At 40.0% G+C, this 22,196-nt stretch overlaps 1 protein-coding gene across 2 annotated transcripts; it reads left to right on the top strand.

Annotated features, from left to right (window-relative positions):
- The first annotated feature begins 1,359 nt into the window (after positions 1–1,359).
- On the top strand, positions 1,360–21,622 carry LOC108991569 (histone-lysine N-methyltransferase, H3 lysine-9 specific SUVH6-like). Of its 2 annotated transcripts, none has more exons than XM_018965882.2 (3): positions 1,360–1,474; positions 10,022–13,029; positions 21,040–21,622. In XM_018965882.2, the coding sequence occupies exon 2, from the start codon at positions 10,063–10,065 to the stop codon at positions 12,991–12,993; it is 2,931 nt and encodes a 976-aa protein (XP_018821427.2). In that variant the 5' UTR covers positions 1,360–1,474; positions 10,022–10,062; the 3' UTR covers positions 12,994–13,029; positions 21,040–21,622. The 2 variants fall into 2 exon arrangements, with proteins under 2 accessions (XP_018821427.2, XP_018821426.2); XM_018965881.2 differs by having other exon boundaries at positions 21,025–21,622.
- Positions 21,623–22,196: the final 574 nt, after the last annotated feature.

The following is a 22,196-nucleotide window of genomic DNA, read 5'->3' as shown; positions in this document are numbered from 1 at the left end:
ATCACCTCTCCAATGGAAGCACCAAACTGAAAACCAATGTCCTCCGTCATGGTTGCCAAAGGCAAACCATGCAACTGAACCAAAAAAGGTTCAATATTAAAAAGGATTGCACTCAATGGTACTGTTGCATCAACTTCTTGGAGAGACAGAAGGTTTCTATCAAAGAACTATCAAAGAACCATGGACGGCCCCTAAGAACCTTCTCCTTGTCACACAGATTTTGAAACTCAATCAAAAACCTATGATCCCCTAGTTCTTTGAATTTCACCCACCCCTCTAACCTCCATACTTGAGATATTGTCGATCGAAAAGCTTCATTGTTGATACCCTTATCAGCCATCACCCCTCCTATAACATAGAAGTTCCAACAGTTCCAACTCTCCTTCACACCCTCATCAGCCACTTGAAACACAGAACTTTCTTCCAAAGACAAGTTAAGTCTCTCCCATCTCTTAGTCAGTTCCTCCTCCTCCATTACCACTCCTCTACCACTATAAATTTCTACAAGAAAAGGTACTAAATTCCTTGCATAAGGCAAGGATACTCAAGCCTCACTCCAACCTCTAGAGAGACCAGAGGAGGACTCCGTAAATAGTAGAATATTTATTAAGATAGTACTTAATATTTGAAATTTTCATATATATATTTTTCAAGCCTTCGTATTTAGTCCAGATCTGAAAAGATTATTCTATGCTGAGTGTTGGCTTTTCTCACTAGCTACAGTCTACCTCGCAATGGCTCAAAGGCTAGGCCATTGGCTAAAGGCCCTAAAAAGTATAAATATGTGTAATAATTTTGTCAAAAAGAAAAAAGTAAATAAGGTTTATAATAATAAAATAATAATATTAGATATAGTTTTAAAAATGTATAAGTTTCTTTTTTTGAAATTTTTTTTTTTAAAAAAGTGAGATCTATCATTAAAAAAAAAATTCATGTTGATACCAGATTTATCTAATTTTTTTTAAAAAAAATTTATAAAACTTGCACGCTATAAAATTATAAAGAACATTTCTCATAATAAAAACTAGATTTCAAAGTCTTACCAATAAAGTATTATAAAATGATGTAATGTATCGCTTTAAATAATTTAATTTATAAGGTTATTTTTGAGAAAATTCATTGTTTGTCGTTGTTAAGGGCATATTATTATTTAATTTAATTACTAATTGAAAATACAAAAATGCTTAGGATACGGACAAGAAGGATACATAAATAGGGCGGTGCAACAATTTTGCCCACCGTTTTTTTCAGTCATTTTTGTCAGTGTATTTATTACAGGCTGGATTTACCGTCCTCACAACATCTTAACGACGTCGTTTTTGAGGATCCGCAAATCCGGAAAAAGTACATTCCATTCTCTCATCCTCCGTAAGATTGTAAAGTACGAAAGAAATGGCTCATTTTCGCTTTATTTCAGAAGTCCGTTGCTGAGGAAGCGAGGAACTAGAAGATGTTCGTACACGAAGTTTTTCAGGTACCTTTTATTTTTTTATGTTAAAAGAAAAAAGAGTAATAAGTCTTGGTAAAAGTGGATGCATGTGCATAATTTCGTCGAAAATGAGGATCAATTCCCACTTTCTTCGCTTAAAATGCTAAAATTTGGGTACGTCGTTCTTTCAATTCTGTTTGGCAGATGGTAAACTAGAGGATAGTGAAGGAACTGTTCGAAACGAGTATCGGGTCGTTTTTTATTTGTTACCTAAGTGGTTAATGCATCGTAGAAGCCGAAATTATATGCTAATTTTATTTTTAAAATCGTTTCCTTGAAGTCGAAGGATGTATAGGTTATTTTCTAAATAGTTTGTTATTTTTTTTATATTTATTTTGGTTGTTGAGAGAAGACTGGAAAATGGGATAGTTAAAGTTTCTTAATGGTGGTCGATTTTTCTGTTTTTGGGATCTGGCGGAAACATAACGTTATGACGGTGTTCCGATTGTTTTATGATGTTGAGGATTAAAAGTTTAACCAAATTAATATCCAACAGTCATAGGACTTTTGGATCAATAATTGGTTATTTAACAATTGGTATTAGAGAAGGGACCACGTCTCAGGTTCAAGTCACTAAGGAGGTGACCTATAGGCTGGATTAAAATGCCTTGAAACTATGTATGGGCATAGTGTTAACTCATTGAGTACTGATAGATGAGTGAAGCCGCCAAAAGGGAAAAAGTTACCACTGGGTCAGTGTCGATAGAGTGAGCTGCCGTGGTTGTTGGATTCAGAAGCGTAGTTGAATGTTATGATATTGAGGGTTAAAGGTTTAACCAAATTAATATCCAACAGTCCTAGAGATTTTGGATCAATAGTTGGGTCTTTGACAGATTGCTATTTGTTTTAATTTTCTATGTTGTTTGTCAGCCGCTAAAAGGTGGGAAAGTTAATTTTGCTGGTCAAATTTTGGTTTGATCTTCTCAATGGAGTTTTATTTCCTTTTTTTAATGTATTTGACCCTGGAATCCAAAATCTCGTAGATCCTATAATTCATAATTTTATCAAGTCTTCCTTTCTTTTATGGTTTTAGCCAATAAGAAAGTTTGTACAAACCCCTAGGGGTTGGCCAAAGAGGTACGAGCCTTGGTCTTGTTGGAGTGCTCCCTTAAGGTCTAAGATAACCCTTGGGTGTCAACAATTGGCTTAAATCTTGGGTTGTAAGGTTTCTTCTTTGCCTATGAAGTACCTTGATCTTCCAAGGTAACATGGGATGGTGTTATCGAAAAATTTGAGAATGCATTGGCTGGTTGGAAAATGATGTATCTATCTAAAGGGGGAAGAATCATTCTTATTAAGAGTACGTTATCTAACCTCCCTATGTACTATCTTATTCCCGATTCTGGCTGGTGTGGCTAATAGGATGGAAAGAATCTTCAATGCTTTCTTGTGGGGTGGATTGGGGGATGAGAAAAAATTCCATTTGATTAGATAAGACAAGATTTTTAACCCCCCCTTCTTGTGGAGGTTTGGGGATTAGAAAGTTGAGCATTTTCAATGTGGTCTTACTTGGGAAATGATTGTGACAGTAACAATCAAGAAAGTGATACTTTATGGAGGACCGTGGTTGACGCTAAATTTGGAAGCATTTGGGGAGGTTGGATGTAATGGCTGAAAGTTAGTTAGACAGTTAGTTAATAAAGACAGAGCAGTCGAGATTGTTAAGGGGTTTAAACGGGGAGTTTCATCTTTAATGAAACGGTGAGTTTTGTTTAGTGTAAGGGAATAACGGTTTTAACTGAAATGGGTTAAGGCGGTGAGTTTGTTACATTTCAATACGGGGCGTTTTGATCACTCGAGTGTTATAAATACTGAGTGCATTGTAATTACAGAGAATCATCAGAATCAATAAGGCAATTGTTTTGGAGGTTGGAGGTTCCTCGAATACCTCTTCCGAGAATCAACAAGGGATTCTTGGGTTTTTCTCAATACTGTTCATGTTATCCTCTCTGAAGTGTTGTTCTTACATTCGGCTGTCTAAGTTCTGGGTAAATTCACTAGTTTACCCATAACAATTGGTATCAGTAGTACTCGATCCTGTGATGGCAGACGGCACGCGTGGAGCTCTGAAGAATCAGCAAGATGGATCCCAGAAGCAGCAAGAAATGGTGCACAGACAGTTGGAGAACCATCAACAATGCATTACTGCAATGTCAACAAGGTTAGAACAAGTTTCTGATATGCTACGATCTTTGGTTGAGTCTTCTAGTGTTAATACAAGTGAACCTAGAGGTCATGAAGATAGGGCAATCCAGAGAAGCTTTCGCTTGGATTTTCCACGATTTAGTGGATGTGATCCTGTTGGATGGGTTTTTAAAGCTAATCAATACTTTGATTTTTATCAAACACCATTTCATCAAAAATTAATGGTGGCCTCATATCATATGGAGGGTGAGGCGTTAGTTTGGTACCAAACTGCTTTTAACTCAGGTCAGTTCAATTCTTGAGAGTCATTGGTTATGGCAATGCAAGTGAGATTTGGGCCATCTGCATATGATGACCCAATGGAGGCATTAACCAAGTTAAAACAGACCACATCTGTTGCTGTGTATAAATCACAGTTTGAAGCCTTGACAAATAGGTTGATAGGCTTGTCTGATAAGCATTTGCTTAGTTGTTTTGTGAGTGGCCTGAAAGATGAAATCGGGTTACCTGTGAAGATGTTCAATCCAGTGAATCTTGGAGCTGCTTTTGGATTGGCAAAAATCCAAGAAGAGTACTTGTCAGCTGTTAAAAAACCATGGAAAGGTGTTTCAGCAATGAGTGAATCTATGGTGGAAGGCAACAGATTCCAGAAGCCTCCTGTGGCAGTTAAGAGAATTTTTTCTTCACAAATGGATGAAAAAAGGAAGAAAGGGTTATGTTACCATTGTGATGAAAAATGGAACCCCACGAACATATTTAAGGCTCCCAAAGTGTATCTGTTACATGTTGAGGATACTGCTGGTAGTACCTTAGAAATACAGGAGGAGGGAGATGAGACTCTAGTGACCAATGAACAATTGGTGACAGAAGAAGAAGAAGGGCTGGAGGTGTCCATTAATGCAATATCTGGCTGCTCTAACAATAATGCCATGAAGTTGTTGGGCAGGATTGGAAGTTGTGTGGTTGAAATTTTAGTGGACTTGGGGAGTACACATAATTTTTTGGATCCATTGGTGGTACAAGCAGCAAAACTTAAATTACATGATGATTTGAAGTTACAAGTGAGAGTAGCTAATGGTGACAAGTTGGTAAGCAGTGGCAGCTGTGAAGAAGTCATCAAGGTTCAAGACTCAAAGTTTAGAATTCCATTTCATGTGTTAGCCTTGGGTGGTTGGGACATAGTATTGGGGGTTCAATGGCTAAAGACCTTGGGGCTAATCTGTTGGGATTTTAATTCCATGTCTATGAGTTTTACGTGGGGCAATCCAAGATCACCTTACATGGGTTGAAGTCTGATGGCATGAAGCTTCAAAATGGAGAGGGCAATTTAAAGTCTTCGTTGGTGAGACAGCAGGGTTGGTTTTTGCAGCTGAGAACTGAGGACTCAATAGAGAAACTTGGAAGTCAGGTGCAAGAGGTAGAAGAACTATTACAAGGGTTCGAGCATGTCTTTGCTGAACCTGTGGGTTTACCTCCCATCAGATCTTTCAATCATCATATTCCTCTTAGAGAGGGAACTGGTCCTGTTTCAATCAGGCCTTATAGATACCCTCATTATCAGAAAACTGAGATTGAGAATATTGTTCAGGATTTGTTGAAATCTGGGGTGGTGAGGCCTAGTCAGAGCCCCTTTTCTTCACCAGTGCTTCTTGTTAAAAAGTCTGATGGTTCATGGAGGATGTGTGTGGACTATCGAGCATTAAATCAAGTAACCATCAAGGATAAGTTCCCCATTCCTGTGATTGATGAGTTACTTGATGAATTATATGGAGCAACAATATTTTCGAAGCTGGACTTGAGATCTGGATATCACCAGATTCGAGTTAAAGATGTGGATATTGAGAAAACAGCATTTAGAACTCATGAGGGGCACTATGAGTTCTTAGTAATGCCTTTTGGGCTTACTAATGCTCCTACTACATTTCAAAGTTTGATGAATGATGTGTTTAAACCTTTTTTAAGAAGGTTTGTCTTGGTTTTTTTTGATGACATATTGGTTTACAGCAGGAACTTGGTGGACCATATTGCACATTTGAGATCAGTGCTAGAAGTTTTAAAGCAACATACACTCTATGCAAAGAGGTCAAAATGCAAGTTTGCAATGCATGAAGTTGATTACCTCGGTCATATCATTTCTGGTTGTGGTGTTAAAGCTGATCCTTCCAAGATTATGTCCATGATTGACTGGCCTATTCCAAAATCCTTGAAGGCCTTGAGAGGATTTCTCGGACTTACTGGTTATTACAGGAAATTCATCAAGGATTATGGATCCATTGCTGCCCCATTAACAGTGTTGTTGAAGAAAAATGCTTTCCATTGGACTGAGGAGGCATCTCAGGCCTTCCAACACTTGAAGAAAGCTGTTACTAGTCCACCAGTACTCAGATTGCCTGATTTTTCTAAAAGCTTCACTATTGAGTGTGATGCTTCAGGCTTTGGGTTAGGAGCTGTTCTCATGCAAGACAATCAACCTATTGCTTTTTATAGCAAGGCATTAAAAGGTAAAGCATTACTTTTATCCACCTATGAGAAGGAGTTACTAGCTCTTGTTTCTGCTGTAGCTAAATGGAGGCCTTATCTTTTGGGGGCTGTGTTTAAAATAAAGACTGATCAGCAAGCTCTTAAGTACTTACTAGAGCAAAGGGTTGGCACAGAAACTCAGCAGAAATGGCTTCTGAAGTTGATTGGCTACGATTTTACTATAGATTACAAGAGAGGGAAAGAAAATAAGGTAGCTGATGCTCTTTCCAGGAAGTCTGAAGAACAATCAGCAACCTTAGCACTTATCACTTTTCCTACCTCTCTTTGGGTGGAAGAATTAAAACAAAGTTATCAACTTTGCCCCATAATCCAAGACATCTATGAGAAGTTGCAACAAGGATCAGAGGGTCCTAAGCACTTCACATTACAACAAGGCTTGTTATTAAGGAAAGGGAAATTTGTGGTGGTTTCAGATTCACCATTCAAGGCTAAAGTATTGCATCACATTCACAATAGCCCACAAGCTGGCCACGTGGGCTACCATAAAACACTACATAGGGCCAAGTTGGATTTCTACTGGAAGGGAATGCGCAAGGATATTAAAACTTTGGTTCGAGAATGTGAAGTATGTCAAACATGCAAACATGAAAATGTGCATCCAGCTGGCCTTTTGCAACCTCTACCTGTTCCTTCCTTACCATGGGCAGATATCTCTATGGATTTCATTGAGGGTCTTCCTCTTTCTGGTGGTTACAATGTGATTTTTACTGTGGTGGACAGATTCACCAAGTTTGGACATTTTTTTCCCTTGGCACATCCCTATTCAGCAAGCAAAGTAGCCCAGGTTTTCTTCTCTGGTGTCTTTAAACTGCATGGGCTACCTCAATCAATTGTATCAGATCGTGATGCTATTTTCACTAGTAATTTTTGGAAGGAGCTTTTCAAATTGCAAGGCACTTCCCTCAATTTCAGTTCTGCCTATCATCCTCAATCGGATGGGCAAACTGAGGCCTTGAATAAAACTCTTGAAGGGTATTTGAGATGTTATACCAGTGACAAACCAAAGGAATGGAGTTTGTGGATTCCTTTGGCTGAATGGTGTTACAACACCACTTGTCACTCTTCCATTAAAGTCTGCCCTTTTGAAGCACTTTATGGATACTTACCTCCTAAATTGGTTTTTTATGTAGCTGGTACCTCAGTCAATCCTGCAGTAGACCAGCAACTTAAAACCAGAGAACAGCTTTGGTTAATGCTAAGGGAGAATTTGCTGAAGTCACAGAACAGGATGAAGGAGTTTGCAGATAGAAAAAGAACTGAGAGGGAATTTCAAGTGGGTGATTGGGTCTTCCTTAGATTGCAGCCATACAGACAGAAAACTGTCTCCCTACGCCACAATCTGAAATTATCTCCAAGGTTTTTTGGACCTTTTCAGGTTTTGGGAAGAGTTGGGACAGTTGCGTACAGACTCGACTTGCCTCCTTCTACAAAGATACATCCTGTTGTACATGTGTCATGTTTGAAGAAAAAGTTGGGTCAGAATGTGATTCCACTTCCTACACTACCTCCTTTGGACTCTCAAGGAAAAGTGCAACCTGAACCTGAAGTGATCTTACAAAGAAGAGTGAAGAAAATCAGAAACCATGCTGTCACAGAAGTATTGGTGAAATGGTTAGGAGCTCCTATTGAAGATAGTACCTGGGAACTTCTGTGGACATTGAGGGATTGTTATCCCCACCTTGTGGGCAAGGTCCTCTAGTGGGGAGGATTAAGTCCTTGTGGTCAAGGACTTTGTTAAGGGGAAGGGAATGTAATGGCTGAAAGTTAGTTAGACAGTTAGTTAATAAAGAGAGAGCAGTCGAGATTGTTAAGGGGTTTAAACGGGGAGTTTCATCTTTAATGAAACGGTGAGTTTTGTTTAGTGTAAGGGAATAACGGTTTTAACTGAAATGGGTTAAGGCGGTGAGTTTGTTACATTTCAATACGGGGCGTTTTGATCACTCGAGTGTTATAAATACTGAGTGCATTGTAATTACAGAGAATCATCAGAATCAATAAGGCAATTGTTTTGGAGGTTGGAGGTTCCTCGAATACCTCTTCCGAGAATCAACAAGGGATTCTTGGGTTTTTCTCAATACTGTTCATGTTATCCTCTCTGAAGTGTTGTTCTTACATTCGGTTGTCTAAGTTCTGGGTAAATTCACTAGTTTACCCATAACAATGGATTTCTAATGAAGTGCGTGGATCGTATGGTGTGGGAGTATGGAAACTTATTAGGAAGGGGAGGATTTCATTCATAATTTCAGATTTGTGGAGGGGTATGGAACAAGGGTCAAATTCTGGATTGATGTTTGGTGCGGTGATGTTCTCAAGAAGGTTTTTCCTTCCTTCTCTTTTTAGAATTGCATTGCATAAGGAAGCTTCTGTTGCTAATTATATGGACTCTTCAAATGGCTTGCTGTAGTTGAATGTGTCATTTATCAGAGCAGTTCAAGATTGGGAAGTGGGAGATATTTCTAATTTCTTCAGCACTTTATATGCATTGAATTTGGTGTGTGGTGTGGAGGACAAGTTGCTGTGTATACACCCCAGGAACAAGAATTTCTTAGTTAGATCTCTATACAATGCTTTGTCTACCCATTTTTCTACTGTTTTCCCTTGGAGACGCATTTGGAAGTGTAAAGTTCCCTTAAAAGTTGCTTTCTTTGGTTGGCTGGCCTCTCATGGGAAACTTCTGACCATGGACAAGCTGAGGAAGCACGGATTTTTTATAACGGATTGGTGCTTGATGTGCAAAAGGAATGGTGAATCGACAGACCATCTACTTCTCCATTGCGATGTGGCGAAGGCTCGATGGGAGATGAAATCTTTGTAATGCTGGACATTGCTTGGGTGATGCCAAAGAGGGTGGTGGACCTTTTAACTTGTTGGTGTGGAACATGGGGAAATCGTCAAGTAGCGGATGTTTGGAAGATGGTGCCCCTATGTCATATGTGGTGTGCATGGAATGAGAAGAATGGAAGATGTTTTGAAAATAGAGAACGCTCGTTGGGGGGGATTAGAGACTTAGGCCCCGTTTGGATGTTGAGATGCTCTCAACCCATCTTGTCTCATCTCAACATCCAAACACCACTCAAACACAAACACAAACACAAACACTTTTCAATTTCAAATTTTTCAAATTTTTAATTTTTTCATCTAATAATTACCTAATCATTACAACTCTCTCAAACTTCCAAACAAAATACAAAAACAATTCAACTTTTTCAAATCCCGAAACAAAATAATATTCTAATAATATTTTTATTCAATTTTCTCTCTAATATTTCTCAAAACCCCATAAAACATCTTAACTCAAATCAATTCACTACTATTCACAAATTATTTCACTACTAATCACAGATTTCTCATCTCATCTCAACATCCAAACGAGACTTTATTTTCTCGATCTTTGTTACTTTGGGCTAAGGCTATTGTATTAGAGGGGTTAACTATAATGACTTGTATGCTTCTTTCTTTGTTCGTAGGTTGTAATTAGGTATTTCTCTCTTGTATACCACCTGTGTACTTGGACTATACTTAATTATGAGGATCAATAAATTTTCTTACTTATAAATAAAAGCAATTTCTAGAAGCCGCGTCTCCTTGGTGAAAATTCGATGATTTACCTGAAGTTGCGGTCAAAAAGGTAGGGATCATCAAAACACCAAACCATCCAATGTAAAGATGGTTTTCGACCTTGTTATCAATCCGTGTGATGGGGACGCGCTATGCGGGTCTGGCGTTTAACCGGATTAAAGACATGTTGCATTTGCATTTGGTATTTAACCTTTGGAATTAGTGTAGTTCACTAACACTTCCTTATGGGCAGTATTAGTGTGATTTACTGATACTTTTTGCTTTCAGGTCATTTTAGATTGCAGCTTTAACTCATTTTGGGAGTTCTAATGGGGTTTATGGACAATATGCTGCATCCAGAATCTCTTAAAACAGTTACATCGGTAAATAGTGGCCATTCAGAAGGAAAATTGGGAAGATTGTCTATGGAAAATGGTGATTGTTCTTGCCATACCGGTCTACCCAAGTATAAGAGGCGTTCAGTTTCTTCTGTTCGTGATTTCCCACCAGGATGTGGACCTTTTGTACGAAGAACCCACTCTCTTGAGCCAAAAAGTGTTTTGACATCAGAGGAAGAAAAAGTGGTTGTTTCATCTGGTCAAGTTAATAGACTTGAATCTGTGAGTGCTGAACATGTGGAATCACAGTCACCAGCTTCACAAGCTTTGAATAATGCAAGGTTGAGTGAACCTGTAAAGGGTTTAGAAGATGCTGCCATGGCTTTATCGAAGGATTTACATTTGGTGGTTGCTTCGGCTTCAAAAGAAGAAATGATTTCGCCAAGTAGTTTTAAATCCTTCTCACCATCTGATGGTTCTAGTGCTGTTCCTAATGGCAATGGTTTTGGGGGGACTATGGATAAAAGGTATCCTTCTCAAAGAAATGTTTCTGCCATTAGAGACTTCCCTCCCATGTGTGGAAGAAATGCTCCATGTCTTAGTAAAGAGAGTCTGAAGGTGTTTAGTTCTCCAAAGAACAATATTTTGGGTCAAGAGAAGTCTGATATGGATGACAGGACATTCAAAAAGACTATAGAAACTAATGTGAGGCTAATGGGAGAGGATGTTCAAGATAAAAATGTGCCGGAGAGCAAATTGGGGGGAAATGTTGACCGCCAGTCCGAGACAGTTGTCATAAAAGAATCCAAGGACATTGGAGAACTGGAAGAAAAAATGGGGAAGGAGATAGTAGTTTACCGAGAGGACTCGAGCATAAAGAGAAAGCTTTCCAAAATATCTGGAAATCAGAACCGGCTGCGGGAGGAAGATAAAGATAATGAAAGTTTGGAAACTATGCTGGACTGGGTTGTGGTGCAAGGTCTGATGGCTGCACCAAATTGTCCTTGGAAGAAGGGGAAAGGGGCCTATAAACCCCATCAATCTGGTGCTACAAGTGAAAGCAAAGAGAAGAAACATAGTTTTCTACAGAGTGGAAAATATAAATCTGCGGTGAGGACAAAGCATGAAGCGAAAGATTCTGTAGTGAAGTCTAAAAAAAAGAACTCATTTGTTACAGGAAACACTGCTAATCAAAGTGTTGGTCAAATGGTTATTGCAGATAAGGAGGATTCTGCTGCTGATGATGATGAACATGACGACTTTCATTTGGCTCCAAGGCCACGTAGTTTTGAAGTAAACGTTCCTCCCATTGAATGGAGTGTAAGTTCTAATGGTCAAAACAATGATGTAGTTACCCGGAACAAAGTGAGGGAGACACTGCGTCTATTTCAAGCCATCTGTAGGAAGCTCTTGCAGGAAGTAGAAGCAAAGTCAAAGGTAAAAGGGAAGTCTAAGGAAAATAAGGAAAATGGAAAGTCTAAGGAAAATAAGGAAAAGAAAAGGAGGATTGATTTTGAAGCAGCAGCAATTCTGAAAGACAACAAAAAATATGTTAACACTGGAAAGCAAATCTTGGGATCTGTTCCAGGAGTTGAAGTTGGTGATGAGTTTCACTATAGGGTTGAACTTAATATTATTGGCCTTCATCGTCCGATTCAGGGTGGTATAGATTATGTAAAGCACGGTGGGAAGATTCTTGCAACTAGCGTTGTAGCATCCGGGGGCTATGCTGATCTTTTGGATAATTCAGATTCATTGATATATACAGGCCAGGGAGGAAATGTGATGAATGCAGATAAAGAACCCGAAGATCAGAAGCTTGAAAGGGGAAACCTTGCTTTGAAGAATAGCATGCATGAAAAGAATTCGGTTAGGGTGATCCGTGGCTCCGAGTCTTCAGATGGAAAAACATATGTCTATGATGGGCTATATTTGGTGGGAAAATGTTGGCAGGAGTTGGGGCCGCATGGTAAGCTGGTTTTTAAGTTTCAGTTGGACAGAATCCCTGGTCAACCAGAGCTTGCTTGGCAAGAAGTCAGGAAGTCCAAAAAATACAAAATAAGGGAGGGTCTCTGTGTAAATGATATCTCACAAGGGAAAGAATTAATTCCCATTTCTGCGGTGAATACCATAGATGATGCAAAACCTCCACCATTTACATACATAACTAGCATGATATACCCCAATTGGTGCCACCCTCTACAGCCTAAGGGTTGTAACTGCACCAATGGATGCTCAGATTCTGAGAGATGTCTGTGTGCAGTCAAGAATGGTGGAGAAATCCCATTTAACCATAATGGTGCTATAGTTGAAGCAAAGCCCCTTGTCTATGAGTGTGGTCCTTCTTGCTCGTGTCCTCCTTCTTGCCATAATAGAGTTAGCCAGCGTGGTATCAAATTTCAGCTTGAAATTTTTAAAACCAAATCGAGGGGATGGGGGGTGAGATCCCTTAATTCCATTCCTTCTGGAAGTTTTATATGTGAGTATATAGGAGAGCTCCTCGAAGAGAAGGAAGCTGAGCAAAGAACTGGTAATGATGAGTATCTGTTTGACATTGGGAATCTCTACAATGACAGTTCTCTTTGGGATGGACTCTCGTCCCTTATGCCTGATGTGCAAGCAAGTTCCTCTGAAGTTGTGGAGGATGGTGGCTTCACCATTGATGCAGCACAGTATGGCAATGTGGGGAGATTCATCAACCACAGTTGCTCTCCCAATTTGTATGCCCAAAATGTCCTATATGATCGTGATGATAGGAGAATTCCTCACATAATGCTTTTTGCCGCTGAGAACATTCCTCCTTTGCAGGAGCTGACTTACCATTACAATTATGTGATAGATCAGGTTCGTGACTCAAATGGCAATATAAAAAAGAAGAGTTGCTATTGTGGCTCTATAGAATGCACTGGCAGGATGTATTGAGGCAGAGTGCAGCCGGTTGGATCTCACGGAGAAAAGGTGATTTTCTTGCATTCTACTTATGAAAACCCTAGTTATTTTTATTCTTGCTTAAAGGTTCACTTTTATATGCAGACATGAAGCCTGAAGGTATTGTTTGGTAATTGTCCTTAAGAACAATATTCTTTTTTTGCTGAATCTCGAGAACAAGTTTCTTTTCGAACAGCTTCCCCTAAAATTGCAGCCAAAAAAACAGAAGACCAAAACTGTTTTTGAGGACAGTTATAAAACTTACGTTCTCAGTAAAAGTTTTAAAATTGTTATAGAGGACAATTTCCTTTAATTTGTTCTATAATTTTATTTGCAAATAAAACAGAAGAAATAAAAGTACAGATGTTGAGGAAGATCTCCCCCCTTCCCCAACAAAAAAAAAAAAAAACTGTGGTGCAGTAGTGATAGTTCCCCTCTGCCGCAAGTGTGGCCTTTACTGTGCATGCCTGCCTTTGAGCAATGGTGGATGGGGAGATGTCCTGCTCCTTGCCTCCTTACAGCCGCATGGTGAACCCAAGGAAGATGGGGGAGATACTGCCATGAGATCTCCCACCTCCTCACCCACAGCCTGCAGCCTTTTGTACGGCAAGCTGCGAGGGATGGGACACATCTCGCATATCCTCATGTTTGAGCCAAGGGAGGAACTGGGAGGAAGTGATCTCCCCCATCCTTGTACGTGGCTGCTTTGCTGCTCTATGAGGGGGTATCTCCCGCCTCCCTTGCGGCCAGCCAGATGTGGTGGGGGTAGATCCACCACCGAGCTTAGTGGTTTTCTTGTTCGAACTTTCTTGTTTTCAATTCCCCCTTCTCCTCACTAAAAAATCTTCCCAAACACTTTCCAGGTGCTACATTGCAAAACCATCCAAAAACAGTTTATGGATGTTACAAATCACAAATACCCCAAAACACTTTCCAAACAAAGCTTATTACCTCCTTTAATTGAAGGTTGAAACCGAGTCTCAAAGTCGAATGCTTTCCCACCCATCTGTCTCTCTGTCTCTCTTTCCCTCCCTATCTTTCTCTCTCCAATTTGACATTCTTCTCATATGGATAACAATGTTACGCCGCTATATACCACTTATGGATGTCATCCCAATTTGCATTTTTTTAAATGTTAATTAAGAGGGCACTTATTGACAAGGCTAACAGTTTTCATGTATGTATCACAGGACTGCACAATCACGTACACTTCTTTGAAGATTGGGGCTAAGCTCGTGTTTGGCAACAAAATTGTAGAGTGGTTTTCACTCTACAATTCCAAGTTTTTTCCAACTTCTCTGCCAAACATACAAAACTCAAAAATATCTTACGCAAAAAATTTTTCATTTCAATTAATATAAATTAAAAATCAATAGTACATAGCTTGTATTAAGCACTGGCCACCACCAGACCTTCCCGTGGTGGCCGTCAATCTGACAAAAATTATTATTCCAATGTATTTTCAAGGTGGGACCCACAACTCTCACAAAAACATTTAAAGCTTCATCTCAACTTCATTTCTTCACTTTTCATCAAATTCATCCCAAGAATTTTCACATCCAGACATCACTAATTCTTATCATTGTGTTCCTTTATTTTCCATAGATGTGGTAAGATTTGTTTAAACCCACTTTCGGATTGATACTTTTAGGAATTGACCTATGGAGTGTCTTTTCTATAGCTGCTTCCCTTTAGTTATCATTTCTCAATTCATAAATTCTAGGAAGTTACTGTATAGATCTTTATCATTTAATGATGGGCTTTGGAATTTGTCCACTAATTAGACAGGTACAATTAAAATTCTTTTTATTTGTTTTGTTCTCATCTGTTTCTATATTTCATAATTATCATTAAATCTGAAAATATTCTACTTGAGCTGGTTCTATACGAGCATGAAAGGCGTTGGATAATTTTCTACTTGCATTGTCTGTTGCACTTGATCTCTCTTCTTTAGTCCTTTTCCATTACTGGTGTTAATCTGGTTATAGACAAGTCTTTGGTTGACTTGTTGGCTATATCGCCTTTTTTATTTGATGCTTATAAGAGGGCATTTGAAGGCAAAGAGAGGTCACTGGGAGGGATTGCACTGGGATTTCTCAGGCTGTTGTTACCTATCAAATCTATATATTTTATATAGTAAGCTTTTCAGAGGTATAAACAGTTAAGTTGGAAGGTCGTTGGTGCCCACTGGAGTCATGGCCTATCAATATCTCAAAGTGTGTAAACCTTGTGACATGTTTAGTGTTTATTGGTTTGGGTCGTAAATCAAGGTATGATCTAGAAAGTTATTTATTTTTGGTATATTAAATAGTAAGTAAGAGATGTCTCATCTGGTTGAGTTGTCGCAATCAGTCTTTCTCTCTCTCTCTCTTTTTTGTCAGTAATAAACTTTATTAATCAAATGCAACTAGGCAAAGCCCATGTACACAGGTAGTATACAAAAGAGACACCTAATTACACTCTAGCAAGCTGAAAAGAAAGTAAAAACTCATGACCATTCCCTCCCTTTAATACAATAGCAGAAAACCATTGAACCAAAGAAAATACAAAAAAGTTCCAGATTTCCCCCACTGTTCTCTCCTTGTTGTTGAAGCATCTCTCGTTTCTTTCCAACCAAATGCACCGCAATAAACACAAAGGGACCATCCTCCATGTCACAGCCAACTGAGAACTATGATGTTGTCTATTCCAGCAAGCTAGAAGTTCCGCCACACTCCTGGGCATAACCCATGACAACCCAGCCCTACTGATAATGCCATCCCATAACTCCCTTGCCACCTCACAATGCAGAAAAATATGATCAATCGATTCACCATCTTTCTTACACAAGTAGCACCACTCCAAAATAATCATCCCTCGTTTTCTTAAGTTGTCAGCCATCAGAATTTTACCTAAAGCCGCAGTCCAAACGAAAAATGCAACTTTAGGTGGAACCGGGACTCTCCATATACCCTTCCATGGGAACACTAAGGGCTGGTGGTTTTGCAGCACTTTGTAGAAGGATTAGACAGAAAATTTCTTGTTCTTTGAGTGTTTCCACAGCATTCTATCTCCCACAATACCACCTATCTTCCTGGAATACAAAAAACTGTAAAAGCCTGTTATCTCCTCAACTTCTCAATCCTGCACATTTCTGGAAAAGGACAGGTTCCAATACACTGTGTCATTGGCTCGGCACAACACATCTGACACGACAGCTTGTTGATTTTCGGCTAGTCTGAAAACTCTTGGAAATGCAGAAAACAGGGCTCTTTCGCCACACCATTCATCAAACCAGAAACTGATCCTTGTGCCCTCACCAACCTCCAAACTGGTATGTGTTATAAACTCCTTCCACCCCTTTCTAATAAACTTCCAAAGACTCACACTGTAAGTCCCCCTACCCTCCTTAGAACACCAACCCCCCCAATCACAGCCATACTTCCCATCCACTACCATTCTCCACAGCGAATCCTACTCCAATTGAAATCTCCACAGCCACTTTCCCAAAAGGGCTTTATTGAAAGTAATCAGGTTACACACCCCCAAACCTCCCATCTCCTTAGGACAACACACTCTTGGCCAACCCACAAGATGAAACTTGTATTCCTCACCCATACCTCCCCACAAAAAGGCCTTAAAAAGTTTTTCAATCTGATTAGCCACCCCCCACTGGTAAAGGAAATAAAGAGAGAGAGTATGTAGGAAGATTGGAGAGAGTACTCTTGATAAGAGTTAACCTCCCACCTTTTGAAAGATAAAGCTGCTTCCACCCCGACAACCTTTTTTCTACCTTCTCTACCATTCCATCCCAAATAGATTTTGCTTTAAAAGAGGCTCCCAAAGGAAGACCGAGGTAACTCATAGGGAGAGCTACCACTTTACAGCCCATCAAATCAGCTAAATAGTAAATATTCCCCACCTCCCCCACTGGAACCAATTCCGACTTTCTCAAGTTCACCTTGAGGCCCGAAACCGCTTCAAAACACAACAGTACAGCCCTGAAAGCTTCAATATTTCCACTGTCAGCATCGCAGAAAATTAGAGTGTCATCCGCATACAATAAATGGGAGATGGATAACCCGTTGCTAGTGCTTCCCACTGAAAAACCAGCCAAGAAACCACCCCTTACAGCAGCTTCCATCATAGGTTTAAGGCCTCCATTACTAAAACAAAAAGGAAAGGAGATAACGGATCCCCTTGTCTCAAACCCCTTGAACTCTGAAAAAATTCGCATGGTTTGCCGTTAACAAGCACAGAAAACCGAGTGTTTGAAACACAATGTTTAACCCAACCACACCACTTATCTCTGAAGCCACACCTCCTTAACACATAAAGCAGAAAATCCTAGCTCACAGTCATAGGCCTTCTCCATGTCCAACTTACAAAGGACTCCCGGTCTACCCTCCCTCACCCGGCTGTCCAAGCACTCGTTTGCTATCAAAACCGAATCTAAAATTTGTCGACCCCAAACAAAGGCATTTTGAGGTTTAGAGATTATTTTATCCATCACAAAACACATGCGGTTTGCTAGCACATTCGAAATGATTTTATAAATCTCACTTACCAAACTTATAGGACAGAAATCTTTCAATTCCATAGCCCCTGCAATCTTCGGGATGAGAGCAATAGAGGTGGCATTAAGGGACTTTTCAAACTTTTGGCAAAGATATAACTCTTGAAAAACCTGCATCACATCAACCTTCACCACTTCCCAACACATACCACACATACCACTTGATGCACATACCACACACCGCTTGATGCACTTCGGATTCCTCAAAAGGTCTCTCCAACGAACTTGCAACAGTATTGTCCAGCTGATCGAAAGACAACCCATCCAGTTTAGGACGCCACTCCGCCATTTCTTTGAGGAGCTCCTCATTATAGCACACTATATGATCTTGAACATCCTCTGGGGACTGATACACCGTATTACCGGAATGAATCGCCTCAATTACATTGTTACGCCTGTGAGAATTTGCCATTTTGTGAAAGAACTTAGTACATTTATCGCCCTCCTTCAACAATGTCATCCTAGATTTTTGTCTCCAAGAAATTTCCTCTAACAACAACACCTTCTCTAACTCCGCCACCACCTCAATCTTTCTCAGGGAAGCTTCTTCATTGACCCCCCCTACTTCTTGAGAATGCAACTCATCCCAAAGAAGACTCTTTTGCTCATCCGTATGTCTAAAAACCTCAATATTCCACTTTTTCAGGTCCAACTTAAGAGCCTTAAGCTTCCTAGCCACAATGAAACTAGGTTCGCCAAGGAATGAATAGGAAGCCCACCAATCCCTCACCCTCTCCTTGAAGCCACACATTCTCAAATTTAAAATAACATCGACCCCCACGAATACCCCCACAATCTAACAAAATAGGAAAATGATCTGAGCATACCCGTGGCAGTCTCTTCTGACATAAATCCAGATACTGAGTCTCCCAACAAGCAGAGATTAAAAATCTGTCCAACCTTGACCCCCCGTACTGTTAGACCACGTAAACAACCCCCGAACCAAAGGGAGATCAATCAAGTTAAGATAAAAAAAATCAATTCCGAGAATTCTTCCATCACCCTTGTTAACAAAGAGGCCCATTCCCTCTCACAAGGGAAGCGGACGACATTAAAGTCCCCACACACGACCCAAGGAAGTTCCCATAAAGAGAACAAACCCGCAAATTCCTCCCACAAGTATCTTCTTTCACTATCCACATTAGGCCCATATACTCCCCTGAGTGCCCACCCCCATCCATCCACAATATTCTTGAAAGAATCAGCAATAGAATAATCCCCAATGCACACCTCTACTAGTTCCACCACTCTCCTATCCCACATCAATAACACCCCTCCTGAGGCCCCCAAAGAGGCTAAATAGCTCAACCCCACATACGAACAGCCCCATAAACTTCGAATAATGTTTTTGTCGACATTAAACAATTTGGTCTCTTGAAGTCACACAACATCAACTTTCCAACAGCAGAGAAGAGATCGGATGTGGAGTCTCTTGTTAAATAAAATTATAGGCTTCATAAGATAAACAACTCCCCGGCCCCTTCACCCTTTCCCTCCCAACACTACCCTCCTTGTTATCATAGTTGATAGTGCACATCAATCTTTTCAACTCCTTGTCTTTTTTAACTGCTGACTTCAAAGCCGCTGATATGCCTGATTCGATAGCCACCAAGAGGGCTTTAAATTGTTCCTCATAGCCCTCGCAAGAAATCCCTACCCACTACTGTAGCTCCGCCACCTTTTTTAGCACCCAATCCGAAGATTGAGGAACTGAACTAGGTAGAATAGCACATAGAGGAATGGGGCTACCCATCTCCTTCATATCAACTCCCCCACTCTCGCCACACACTAACTGAGAATCCATTGAGTCTCCTTCAGACCCCACCTCCGCTGTAACGCCACCACCCTTCTTAACTTCCTTCTGAACAGAGTCTAAGAGCCCTGTCCCTGTTAGTCGAGCCAACTGTAACTCACCACACCACACCTCTGTTGAGTTCCCGATGCCACCTTCACCCTCTCCACCAACATCCGTGTCACCCTTCCACGGAACAATCTCCCTCGAAAGAACCTCCCCCTCTGAAGGACTAGACTTCGCAGAAGACAGCCTGATCTCCTTAGCTGAAACATCCCCGCCGTCGAGCTCCTCTACCAGCTCACCTTCCTCGGCTTCCTCCCAACACAGTGACTATTCCAACCCACCAAGGTGGTTGACAGCGACACTTTCTGTGTCGGTGTGGGGTCCGGCAGGTCACGTGCCAGCATCTCAAGAGGATGACTACAGCCCTGCCCCGAAATATCGGCTTGTTCCCGATACAACGGCTTGCAAACTCATTTTGGGCCTAAACTTTGGCCCAGCCCGGATTCTTTCCTTGACCCAGCCTGAACCGCAACCCTCAACGGGCCCCTCTCTGCTCTTGGATCCGAAACCCTGCCCAGGCCCAATTGCGATGCACCCTGACCCTTGGCCTTATCGCTTCCCAACCCCTCTTTAGAGCCCATCTCCCGGCCCAGACCCATCTGCATAATCCCCTTCCCCTTAACGCACCATTTCATCCAAAATATATCTTCCAGCAATAAACGCACTTTTTCCTCCATAACAGCCAATGCCTGCATCAATGTTTCCTCATTCGAACCCAACACTTCTCTGCCATCTCCCTTTTGAGGAATCCCATTTCGACCAATTATATATATATATTTTTTGATAAGTAACCAATTATATATAGAAGCGTGGTCTGTTAATTGCTCTATGTATGTGGGATGGGGAGACTGCATGTAGCCAAGGAACTAGCTGAGGCAAAGCTTCTGATACCATTGTCAAACAAAAAGAAAAGCTCTGAACTTTAGTTTTGAGCTGCAATTTATTTTATATTTTATTTTTCTTCTTTTTCCTTTTTATTTCTTTGGCTCACCTTTTTATTTGGATCGGCTGTTTACTTATCAAAAATAATTTCTTTGGCTCACCTTTTTGAGCTGCCCTGCTTACTTGGGTTGTATGCCCTAGGTGCTTTAATGTCACACTAAAAGCAAGAAGAAGGAGGTTATTACTTTTATGCTTTCTCTCTCTTTTTTTTGTTTTTTTACAATACATTCTTAGTTATTTAGTTGGAGGACTTTACAGTGTTAGTAAGTGTGGGCAGAAATCATGAATATTTAGTAAAATTTGGTTTGCCATTGAAAATAAAATTTACCATTGAACACCAATAATTTTGTGCAAATTTTTCAACCGAGAAATAATGCTCTTGTTAAGTCAGAACATGCCTTATATTCAGTTGCAGACGACATTTAATGGACTTAGGTATGAGTGGTGGCTAGGATTTATTGCATGGTGCCATCATAACTTCTTCACGTTGAAGAAGTGTTCATGTCCTTAAAACCTTAGTTTAACAATTATTTTTCAATGTGTTTTGTCATTGAAAAAGGAATACCATTAAACTAAAGAAAAAAAAATCTTTAGTGTAGTGTTATATTTCCAGCTCTATTTTTCTTTTTGAAGGAGGGGAAGTTAATGATAAAAGTATTGATCTGAGCAGGAATTTACCCTTCAGTGTAGGGACGTGGGTGGAGCCAGCTTGTTTGGTGGGTTAGCGGTGGTCTTGTTTGGAGGTACAAAAGGATTTTCATCTTTGTTCTAAAGAATGTAAGGGAAAGAAGACGATGATGGCGAAGAATCTTAGTGTTATGGAGGTAAAATTCACAGTATGGAAGTCAGACATTGTATGGTGTCTGGGTAATTTTTGGGCTTCATATGGGTTGGCTTCATGCCAGCCACCGATGCCAAGTTATATATACTGTTTCTGAGTGCGCTTATTGCCAGTGCCTGTGAATTGTACTTAAATTTTGTGTTTGAGCCGATCAGCTATTGGCAACCAGATGGTTATGAATCCTTGCTTGTGGAGAGGACTATATTTCCAAATACAAGTGACATCGGTCTAAACAAACTACTCAGTATGGTTGCATTTTATATGTTGTACTTGGTGACAGAAATAATTGTCAGAATCAATAACTGGCTGTTTACTATGGCACTTTGGTTTTTGGCTGATCCATTCTTCAGAGATGAATGAGCCTGGATTTTTTGTGCTATGTACATATGATTTTCTTGATATCAGATTTATGATCCGAGTTTTGAAACATGTAGCCTATGCTTGCAGTTTTTATTTTTTGTAATATTTTTTGCCTGGAGGAGGCGTATATTCATGGTGGTTTCAAAATAGGGTCACAGAGCAGTGGAGAAATTCTCCTCATTGTTGCATCAAAATTAAGCTTCTGAATTCCTTCATCGATGGATACATATTATGCCCTTTTTGACTTCTGAATTCTCCAATTTTTAAAGTGTCTTTATTTTTTGAATTTTTTTTCCTATCAGCGAAAGGGAAATTGTTGTATTTTCGTTATAAATTGGAGGTAATGCCACCCTTTTATTTATTATTAGATGCCCAAACCTGATCGAGGGGTAGTTCCCACAGCTCTCGGGTATGTTGGACGGTAGTTTTAGGGTTTATATAATTTACCCGAAGAATTAAGTTCAATCTCAATATTTTATAGCTTTTACAAATTTTTCCGACCTAATCCAGAAGAGATCTTACAAAATAAAACTTACAAATTGACATAATTTAATATGATATATTAGATTATAATTTTTTTATTTATTGTAAAGTAGATTCGATCTATCAAAATAAATGCCAAGTTATAAGTATTTTTTGGT

The sequence above is a fragment of the Juglans regia genome, chromosome 9, assembly GCF_001411555.2.
Source record: "Juglans regia cultivar Chandler chromosome 9, Walnut 2.0, whole genome shotgun sequence".
NCBI lineage: Eukaryota > Viridiplantae > Streptophyta > Magnoliopsida > Fagales > Juglandaceae > Juglans > Juglans regia.
This window is presented reverse-complemented; position numbering and strand designations above follow the sequence as displayed.